Below are 10,747 nucleotides of genomic sequence, written 5' to 3'. Positions count from 1 at the left end.
CTTCTCACTCCCAGATGGAGTGAGAAGCCAGGTCCCAGGCAGGGTGTGGAGGACACGGTCACCCAGGGCCCTCTAGCCCAACTTGTTGGGATCCCGTCAGGAAGGGAAGATATGTTCCCTCTCCCACTCCTAGGATCTGTGCTAGGGTCACAGCCCCTTCAGTTCTGTGTCCTTGGGGCCTACTCTCTTCACTCTAGTCCTGGCCCTGCTGCCCAAGCCTGCCTACTAGTCCTCCAACATGGACCCTCTGCTCCACCCTGACCCCTAGGTCTGACCCTGGTCTAGGCCTCCCTGGGCATTTGGACGAGATGATTGGACTTGGTTCCCCACCTCTGACTCTGCAGTTCACTCTGAGGCCATCACCACAATCCATCAGATTGAATTGCTATTCCCACTGAACACATAACAAATCTGACACTCAAAGTCTTAAACCTACAGGCCCAGAGTTGGACAGTGCTAGATCCAGGATCCCACCAGGTCCAGCCAGTTCCCCTCCAGCCTCTCTGCCTTATTGGCTAGCAGGAACCTGCAGTGTTGGTATAGTTCCTAAGATGGGGAATGAAAGAGTTCTAGTTGGAAACCCCAGAAACACAAAATGATGTTCGGATCAGGATTTTCTGGCTTGAGCCAAAGGAAGAACTTCTTGTTTCTCATCTCCAGGATAAAGGTCCCTGATTCATCCCAACAAGCTTATTTTGAAATTAACATTAATTGAGCACCTCCTCTGTGTCAGCAATAGTGAAAAGCACTTGCGTGCATAATCTCAGTGTCCTCACAATAACACTGAACACACGATGAAGCATAGAGTAGTTCAGTAACTTGTCCGAGGTCATATTACCTGCCCTTCCTTGCCGGTTTAGTCTCTTCTCAACCCAATGTCATTCACTGCCAACAAATAACACGGAGGAAACATTCCACATAGGGCTTGGGGAGGAACATCCTCGACCCCAAACATAGGATCTGCGTGGAGGAAACTAGCATGGGAGAATCTTCCTGGGGCAAGTTGGTGACATTCCTGGTGTACCTGCTTGGTTGCCTGGACAAATCTGCCTTGGTCACAAAATTCTCCCAGGGTATGTCTTCAGCGAGCAGGAATAGCAGTTTTTCCCATCTCACACTCTCCTGGACATACTCAGTGACATCCGTATAAAAGCTTTGGCTCTCTAGACAGAAAAATAAAATTGAAGATTCCAATAAACTATGGTGTGATGTAAATGGTATCGAGTGTGAGTGGTAAAAGTTCCCCCTTTCTGAGCAGCACTCATCTGCATGCTGTTGATGGATTTATCTGGGGTCGCAGGTGGACTGTATGCACCAGCCCCAATTCATAAGTTAACGCCCAGACCCTCCCACTCTGCGGTGACTGCATTAGAGGATAGGGGCTTTAAGGCAGTAGCTAGGTGAAGTGAGGCCTTAAGTGTGGGGCCTTAATTCAGTGATATCAGTGTCCTTATTAAATGAAGATAGGACAGATCTCTTCCTCTATCTCTCTTCCCTGAAGTGTTAGGTGTTCTTAGGTTTTCTTTTTCTCAGCATCTCTAAGGGAGAAATGAACTCAGGGCTCCCATGGAGGGGAACCCACAGCACTAGATCTGGGTGTTGATTGATTAGGGTCGGTGTGGGTGGAGGAATAACGGAGCACCTGGGCGTCTGCATGGGAGTTTGAGAACAATAGAGCTAGCACCTGCCTGAGGCAGTCACCTGGTAATCAGGTGTTTCTATTTTGGAGCCCTGGGCAGGTGCCCCAGCACAGCACGGGGGAGGGGATTCCAGAGAAGGGGAGAGGTTTCTACTTGGAACTAACACATTCCAGGGAGAGAGGACAGCACCACACTAGGTAGGACCTATGTGGTAGGCCCTGGCCCAGGCCACGGATACACATGTTTGATCCTCATCACAACATAGGGAAATATTCTTCTCATTTTACAGGTTAGGTCAGGGAAGGTGCTCCAGAGCTGGGAGGCAGGTGTGGGAGGCAGCAAAGGCTAGATTGGGGTTTAGTTTAGAGTCCGCTGACCCTCACAGAGCAGCTGGGTGGGCAGCAGGGCGAGAGGTGGAGGAAACTGCTTCTGTGCTGACACCCAGGGTCTGGGAGCGGAAGGAGTGTGGACCAAGGGCGAGGGCAGGAGAAGCTGCAGGGGACCTCCTCTCCCTGTCCCACATGGCCTTGGGGAATTCCTCTGCTGTGCCCACCCCACTCCATTGGCTGTCCTGGTCTCACGTCTGAGTCATTAGCCGGGGGTCAGGAGGCAGGGGGAGGAAGTTAGCATCTTGGCTGTGGCTCCGAGGAGAGGACCAGGACAGAGTCTGTGGGGACAGACCACCAGTGTTAGGGGACTCCCCATTGCCTCTCTGGGGGATGCTTATCCACGCCTTTCTTGGTTCATGATTACTCGGCAGGTTAATTTGGCCTGGAGCCACCACCCTCAATTCTGGGTCACAAGTAAGAACCTGCCAGAGACGAGGTGGCTGACTACCTGAGCGGGTCCTGAGATCTTCTGAGCTCATGGTGTCAGGAGCAGGGTCTCAGAGATCTCCCTTCAGCTCACCCGCCTGTGTCAGGCTGGAAGGTGTCGTTTCACCCTTGGGGAAGAGAAAACAGATTGTGGGCTTGATCACTCATGAGCAGAGGCTGTACAGAGCAGCAAGGGCCAAGCTCCTGGGTGGTTTCCCCTGGGCCGGCCACCAGTGCCACCGTGGACTTAACCCAGCGTGGTTCTCTGTCCCCTGGGCTCTGCAGATCTTTTGTTAAGGAAATTTACTCATCCTCCCGCCGTCCTTCCCAGTCAGAGCCCTTCTCTCCTGTTGGGGCACAAGGAGAGGATAATCAGAGGGGAGACAGCCATCTGTGAAGTTATAGGAGCAATAAAATCAGAGACAGAAGAACAGGTAGGAAGGGAATATTCTCGAAATTACATGAGACTGGGAACACTTGAACAGAGTACATCATGAGGAACGCTGGGCTGGAAGAAGCACAAGTTGGAATCAAGATTGCTGGGAGAAATATCAGTAACCTCAGATATGCAGATGACACCACCCTTATGGCAGAAAGTGAAGAGGAACTAAAAAGCCTCTTGATGAAAGTGAACGAGGAGAGTGAAAAGGTTGGCTTGAAGCTCAACATTCAGAAAACAAAGATCATGGCATCTGGTCCCATCACTTCATGGGAAATAGATGGAAAAACAGTGGAAACAGTATCAGACTTTATTTTTTTGGGCTCCAAAATCACTGCAGATGCTGATTGCAGCCATGAAATTAAAAGACGCTTACTCCTTGGAAGCAAAGTTATGACCAACCTTGATAGTATATTAAAAAGCAGAGACATCACTTGGAAAACAAAGGTCCATCTAGTCAAGGCTATGGTTTTTCCCGTGGTCATGTATGGATGTGAGAGTTGGACTGTGAAGAAAGCTGATCGCCGAAGAATTGATGCTTTTGAACTGTGGTGCTGGAGAAGACTCTTGAGAGTCCCTTGTACTGCAAGGAGATCCAACCAGTCCATTCTAAAGGAGATCAGTCCTGGGTGTTCATTGAAAGGACTGATGCTAAAGCTGAAACTGCAATACTTTGGTCACCTCATGCGACGAGCTGACTCACTGGAAAAGACTCTGATGCTGGGAAAGGTTGGGGGTGGGAGAAGAAGGGGACGACAGAGAATGAGATGGCTGGATGACATCACTAACTGGATGGACATGAGTTTGAGTGAACTCCGGGAGTTGGTGATGGACAGGGAGGCCTGGCGTGCTGTGATTCATGGGGTCGCAGAGAGTCGGACACAACTGAGCGACTGAACTGAACTGAACTGGGAACACTTGTGTTACTAATTGGTTATAGGTGATATAGACCCACTGTGTATGACATGCAGGCTCCTGAAACTCACCTACACTTAGGTCAGTCTGAGTTTTCACATTCCTGCTGGAGCCCGGCCTGGAACCCAAGCTTTTTGATCCAAATCCCAGGTTTCTGATGACTATGCTCTACTTGATTTAATGTAAAAAATGTCTATTTGTGGATGTATGTTAATCGGAAAATGACTCTTTTTATTGCAAAATGATGTCATGCACCCTATGCTCGAGTCTCTGCCTTGATCAAGTCCCTGCTGCTGTAGTTCCCACAGCCCACATCTTCCTCCCTTCTGCAATAGCCTTCAGCCCACAAACCTTTTTTCTGGAGTCCCGCCAGCCCCACTCCAATCCCTGCAGTCCTGCCCTGGTCAGTGGAGGACCGGAATGGTGTCATCTTTGCTGTCCACTCCTGATGGTTGGACTTCAGGCTGTTTTTAATTCTTTATGTAAATAATAGTGCAAAGAACACTCTTGTTGTAGAAAACTTTGCCTACATTTAAAATTCTTTCATTACGCTATTTCTAGAAGTAGAATGACTGGATCCAAGGGTATCAACACCTAACATTTTTTCATACTTAAGCTACTTTGTGATGCAAAGAAACTGCACAAAGTTACATTCACACATATCATATGTGATGCTGTCCATCCTTTGTCTCATCTCTGTTCTTGTTTTAATAGCAGATCTTTATAGAGAGAGAACTTCTTTTGGTTTCTGCTGTGACTATCTTTTGTTGGGAGACGAGAAAAGAAAGCGTGTTAATTACACTGAGGCAGTATTTTAAGAAGGCAAAAGAGTACTTATTTAAGTATTCTTCCTAAGACCTGACTGAAATGATAGTAAACGGCCTTGTAGTTCCAGTAACAGCTACTCATGAGAGTGGCTTGTATTTCTGATTTTGCTCCACATTGGTAGTTACTCTAAGACTTTATAAATTATAATCCATATTGTTCTGGTAACCAGGAGGTGTGTACCGCTGTATCCCCGTTTACAGCTAAGGAAGCTGAAGCATAGATGTTCTGTAATTTGTCCAAGGTCAGAAACCTTGTTCATGGAGAACTGGGTCCCACCCCACTCCCTGGGCTCAAGATCCCATACCCGGCTGCTTCTCACTTTGCTGCTAACAAAAATAATAAATAAAAAGCAGGGATGGCGGCAACAGGAACCCAAGGTCTTCACACTCCCTCGCTTTGCTGAAAATCATGACTGCTCCTTATTTACCAATTGCACCGTTATCCTTGCTCTGTCTCCACTCTCAGGAGATAAGAGTTACTGAGACAATCATTGGGAAAACTGCCCCTGCCATTCTCTACAGCACCCCATCTAGAGTGGCCCAACTTCCTTAGAGTTTCCCCCAAACTCCCTAACCTGAGCCCCGATCCCAGAATCTTTCTATCACCGTCCCTCTGCAATGCCCAGGGTTCCCCTCAAGAAAAGTAACCATCAGCTTGGTTACTAGGGAGTATGCCTGGTGACGGAGGCTGTGGACACTGACTTTGTGGATGGGAGAGAATTGACAAAGACAAGCCCGTCTCCAGGCACGTGGGGAGGAGAGCTGGCTGCTCCCCTGCCTCCTTCTCTGCCTCGAAGCTGCAGGAGCCCAGGAGCCAGGGCGGCCAGTTGAAATTGGGAACACAAGGACCAACAGCCAAGCAGAGAGAGGAGGAGGGTGAGGCAGAAAGGGCTGGTCCTGATGACGCCAAACACTTGAAAATGCGTCATGCCCCACGACTTATTCTTCCATCCTGCCCTGCCGTTCTTGTCCTGGTCCTGACCCTTGTCTGGGGCCTCCGCTGGCTGTGGATGCTGGATGGTTCTCCCTTCTGCTGGATTCCTATCTGGGTGTCCTCCTCTGTTAGCCTCTGATTGGTCACTAACTGGAAAGGCTGCCAGTGGGAGAGGGGAGGACCCTAGAGAATCCTGTCCCTGCCCAACTGCATGGCCAGACCCAGAGCCCTTCCCTCCACGTGGGCAGACACAGATGCTTCCAAACCTCTTCCTCCACGTGGTACAGCTCACTCCATGGGCAGGGATAGGAGGGGTAAAGACAGTGTCAAATTCAAGTCCTTAGCCCGTCACCAGGCCCTCCTCAGGCTCCAACTCTGTCTCACTCACCCTCCTGACTCCACAGGGCCTGGTTGAGGGGCCTGGAGGACTCCCAGCTGCCTGGACTCTGGTTCCCCCAGGCTCAGGCCTTCGCTCAGGCTTCCCCTCCAAGGCCTTTCCCCACGTGCCTTGCCAGGTGAAATGTTACTTGCACTTGGAGGCCCGTCTCAAAGGCTTCCTCCCCTGCTGTCTTCCTCTATTTCCCTTCCAGTCCCCCTTGGACTCTTGTACTTTCCTGCCTGTGGGGCTATTTGTGTGGCGTTTCTTCAGCTCCCAGCACTGGGCGGGGGCTCTGTCTCTTCTCTGCGCTCCTCCTGCTTCAGGGCTTCTGGGCCCTTCAGCTGCCCGGGCACAGCCTGGCTAAAACACGAGGCGTGGGATCTCTTACTGGGGCAGGAAACCACCAGATTCTCAGAGACATAGCACTACAACTCTTTTACCTACCGTTGAGTAATTCCATTTGTATTCCTGGTCTGTCTTCATACAAGCTCTTTCTGATAGAGAGTGCCATCAGATTTCTGAGCGTTTCCATTTACGGGCATCCCACGCTTTCCAGAAGATCACCCTCTGCCAGTAAAAGAGGATGTGAGACCTACATGGTCTATGCTCTCCACCATCTTGGTTTAAGAAAGCTTTGGTATGAACACTGTACTCTCAGGTAGCAGGAAACACCTGCATTTCTTCATGTCCCCTTACTCTAGCCATGGTGTTATTATAAGAGGAGAAAGAGGAAGAGAGAACTGTAGCAAAACACGAGGCCTACCTGAAATCTGATATACTATCCTGAGACTTGAAGACTTGAGCAGGACATTCCTAAGCCTCCCCTCCCACAGGATGTCCAGTCCAGGTCGGTCTGGGGGTGGGGCCCAGCTTCCTCCAGTCTCTCGCTCTCTGCTCCCAAACTGCTGCCTGGGACTTTGAGGGCAGAAGCGTGGAGTCATTTCCTGACTGCAATGGAGGCACTTTTGAAAGCACAGAAATGGGTGTGCTACTCCTACCGAGAAAAGTACCCCTTAAACATGTCCTGCTTGAATGAGGAGAAGGAGAAGAAGGAAAAAAATGAAGAGGGGCGAAGAGAAAGAGGAAGAAACAATAAGATTGTAATCACCAATCAATTCCAGAGGATCTAAATGAAAATGGAAAAGGAAAAGAAATGCAAGCTTACTGGAAAAAAATGTTAACAATAATTTTGAGTTGGGAAACCATTCTCATCAAGACACAATTGCTGGAGCCATAAGGAAGGTCTGATTTATTTGACCTCTTAAACACCTCTTAAAGGATGCACAAACCAAGTCAGAAATAATGAGAGACCAGAAGACACTGTCTGCAATATTTATAGTGGACAAAGATGAGCATTCCCAACACAGAGAGCGCCTAAAATCCACATGAAAAGACTGAATGCAGTTTTTCACAAATGGGTAAGAGATGTGAACAAACAATTCCCGGGGAGGCAACTTGCCCAGGGTCACACAGCTCTCCGTGGACAGATGGAGGCCACGTCCAGACCTTCTGACCTGGGTATATAAGGGAGGGGAGTGGCACATGAGTTAATAATCCAGAAATGTCTAGGTTTATCTCCACCTTTATAAACACACAGATCTAATCTCACGCCCCTCTTATTACACTGATGTATCCTCAGTTTGGCTTCTTGTCTTAGATTGTGAAACCTGTATCATGATGCGGGCGTTGTGCAGCAAGGCCTGCGTCTCCCCACTTGGTCTCCTGTCCTTCCTCCCTCAGGCCTGCGTTTTGCCCCAGGGCCTGGCACGGAGCAGGCACTCAGAGACAGGGTGGGTGATGAAACCTGATTCCTTGTGTCTCAAAAGGAACCGTTTGCCCCCATCAGCCCCAGCACAGCACCCAGGGGCAGACTCAAGGTGGCCAGGCCACAAGGAGGAAGGATTCTAGCCCCCCTGCCGTCCTCTATCCCCCTCGACTTTCTTGAGACTTCCCAAAGGACTCAGCACCCACAACATACAGCTTCCTTCTGGGTCACTGCTCATGTCTCAGGGGTCCACATCCCACGCTGAGACCACCTGAGCAGGCGTCTACCTCCCTCTGCACTGTTTAGGGGGCCCGAGGGTGGGAGGAATCCGTCAGATACCGCTGCTTCCACATCCACGCTCTGTCCTTCGGGCCATGGTCTCACCTCTCTGAGCTTCCATTTCCCTTCTTTTGTCAACCAGTGATAATCAAGGTTTTTTCAGACAGTCGTCCTGAGGATGGGGAGATGGGCAGCGGTCCTACCCACTGCTTACCCGGGGTCTTCCTCTGGCTGAGTGTGAACAAGATCCAGTTGTTCTCAGCTCTGCGTGCAGCCGCCTTCTGTGTGTCTCTGCAATAAACCACGCACACCTTCTGGTCCAGATATATTGGGAGAACCAAAAGGGAAAGTGAAACCCTCATTTCTGAGTGGCTCAAGTTACCAACACCCTGCCCACAGGCCCCACCCAGACCTATTTCCACCCTCCTACTGCCCCCTTAGAGAATCAACCCCAGCCCTGACATCCCACGTCCTCTGACACAGCCCATCTTGCCTCGGCTCCTTGAAGGAGACCTGCCACCTACACACCGTGAGTCCCTTGGCCAACCACTCCCCCACCCCATGGCCGTCTTTCCACCCCCTCAGCCCTCCCCACCCACCCACTCACCAGCCTGCCTGCTGTATTCACCCTCAGGCCACCAGCACGTGGCGCAGTTCCAGAACACACCAGCTCCTCACCGCATACTGGTCACACTGCTGCTGCTGAGGGTCACATCCACGTGGCCTCTAGGGTTTGTTCATGCAGGTCCTTCTGCCAGGGACACCTGCTGCATCGAACCTGGAGAAACCATACTCACCCTGTAAAGCCAAAGTCTGGCTTCACCTCCTCTGAGAAGTCTTCCAGGACCTGCCCTGCAGAGTCCCCTGTCCCTGCTCTGCTCCCTTGGTACCTGGGAGAGGGGCCGAAGGCCACCCCTCAGCCTCTCTGTCCACGCCCCACCCCCACTCCTTTTGATCAAGTCCTTCTAGACTTGGCCCTGCTGACAGGCACAGACCTAGTGCCTTCAGGTCCCAGCAACTCGCCTGAGGAGGCCCAGCCTTAGTGGTCAAGGTCATTCGGATGAATACACCGTGTATGGGAAGGGCTGAGAGCATGCTGCTACTTTCTACCCTGGGTTATTTTTAGTTGCTGCACAGTTTCTTTTCTCGAAACGGAGGACCTTTCCCGGAAGGCTGGTGATCTGGCAACTGAAAAGTCAGCAACAGAGAACCAGTCTCATTTTCTGTTTGGTTCCTGAGCAAAGAGCGAAGGCATCTGGAGGGCTGAGCATTAGCCACCCTCTGGCAGGCTCTGTCCACACCTTTCCTGCTTTACTCTCACATCAGCACTAGGAAGTGTCGGGTCCATTTTTCAGATAAAGAAACAGAAGAAAAGGTCCTACTGCCTGAGAGTCCTGGTGGACTTTTATTTTTTGCCCCCACCACAAGGACAGCAGTGGGGCTGGACCACCTATGGAGGCCCACCTGCCCTTTCATCAGGGGTGCTTCCCCAGAAAATGGCCCCAGTCATCATGGTCAGCTTCCCCATCTTAGAGGGAGGGACAGAGGAGTGATGGGTGTTACTCCATGAGGACCGCACTCTACAGTTTGGTCTAACAATTACCCCGGAACACAGACCAGGAATCTGACCTGATTTTTGCAGGAAGGTAGGAGAAGGCAATGGCAAGCCACTCCACTACTCTTGCCTAGAAAATCCCATGGATGGAGGAGCCTGGTAGGCTGCAGTCCATGGGGTCGCTAAGGGTCGGACACGACTGAGCGACTTCACTTTCACTTTTCTCTTTCATGCATTGGAGAAGGAAATGGCAACCCACTCCAGTGTTCTTGCCTGGAGAATCCCAGGGACGGGGGAGCCTGGTGGGCTGCTGTCTATGGGGTCACACAGAGTCGGACACGACTGAAGTGACTTAGCAGCAGCAGCAGCAGCAGCTGATGGCAGGGGCGAGGAGGGGCTTCTTCCAGCTACTCAGGGGAGGAGCCAAGATTGAAGCCAGGATTGTCACTGCCTATTGTAAATGCCACTCCTTCTTTAAAGATCCTTTTTTCTTTCTTTAGGTCATTTTTTCCCCCAGTAACCCTCCTCCTACTGATTCTTCTCTCTTCCACTAACATGAGTTTATCTGGAAGTTAAGCAAAACCACCCTGAGATGCAGAACTCAGCTAATCCAGAGGAGCTGTGTCCAGTTGTCATGAAGGTCCTCTGCCGAGAATGCCTAACAGACGCCAGACCACCATGGACTCAATAAATACAAGCTCAGGGAGAGCAACCATGGGAGCTGCAGACTCAAATCAAGGTGAGGATGCAGCAAGACTTCAATCCAGGGACGTGAGCTGAGACCACCCCATGTGGAGATCCTAAAGATTCAATGACGATAAACTTGGGCTCCACTTGACCCCGGCATCACAAGAGAAGGACCCAGGATGGCTGCAGCAACCCGCCTGCCTGTCCTCGTCGCTTTGCACAGGATCAGTGGGAGGGAGTAGGGAGCTTCAGACTGAGCATGTGACCAGAGGGCTTTAGAGTCATCAGAGTTGCTGATGGAGATGGGCATCTGGGGAAGAGCACAGGGGATCCTCTCCAGGCTGACAGCACAGGTGACCTCAGGGGAACTGGTCTTGGCCACTCACTGCCAGGCTGCTCTCATCACAATAGCCAAAGTGTGCAAGAAAGCAAAATAATATAAGAAAAAATCTGTCTATACATACCACAGACTATGAATCACTTAAAAAAGGAAGAATATTCTTTTTAAAAAA

General features: G+C 50.6%; 1 protein-coding gene across 10 annotated transcripts in view; it reads right to left on the bottom strand.

The window, feature by feature from the left end:
• The window catches only part of LOC129537170 (apolipoprotein L3-like), a 37,862-nt gene that overhangs the window by 6,058 nt on the left and 21,057 nt on the right, over positions 1–10,747 (bottom strand). Inside the window, exons 1-9 of one of the 10 annotated variants that reach the window (XM_088837199.1) lie at positions 8,989–9,307; positions 8,601–8,771; positions 8,208–8,307; positions 7,058–7,463; positions 6,713–6,864; positions 6,394–6,516; positions 4,161–6,305; positions 2,478–2,583; positions 1,025–1,163 (exon numbers count right to left, since the gene is read on the bottom strand). In XM_088837199.1, coding sequence (XP_088693325.1) covers positions 1,025–1,163; positions 2,478–2,508 — 170 coding nt within the window. In that variant the 5' untranslated portion in view covers positions 2,509–2,583; positions 4,161–6,305; positions 6,394–6,516; ... (3 more) ...; positions 8,601–8,771; positions 8,989–9,307. The other 9 variants (XM_088837201.1, XM_088837200.1, XR_016037656.1 and 6 more) reach the window with 9 other exon arrangements.

This window comes from Moschus berezovskii, chromosome 6, assembly GCF_049115385.1.
Source record: "Moschus berezovskii isolate FMDL1 chromosome 6, NW_MosBer_1.0, whole genome shotgun sequence".
Lineage (NCBI taxonomy): Eukaryota > Metazoa > Chordata > Mammalia > Artiodactyla > Moschidae > Moschus > Moschus berezovskii.
Note: the sequence above shows the minus strand (reverse complement) of the source record. Positions and strands in the feature narration are given on the sequence as shown.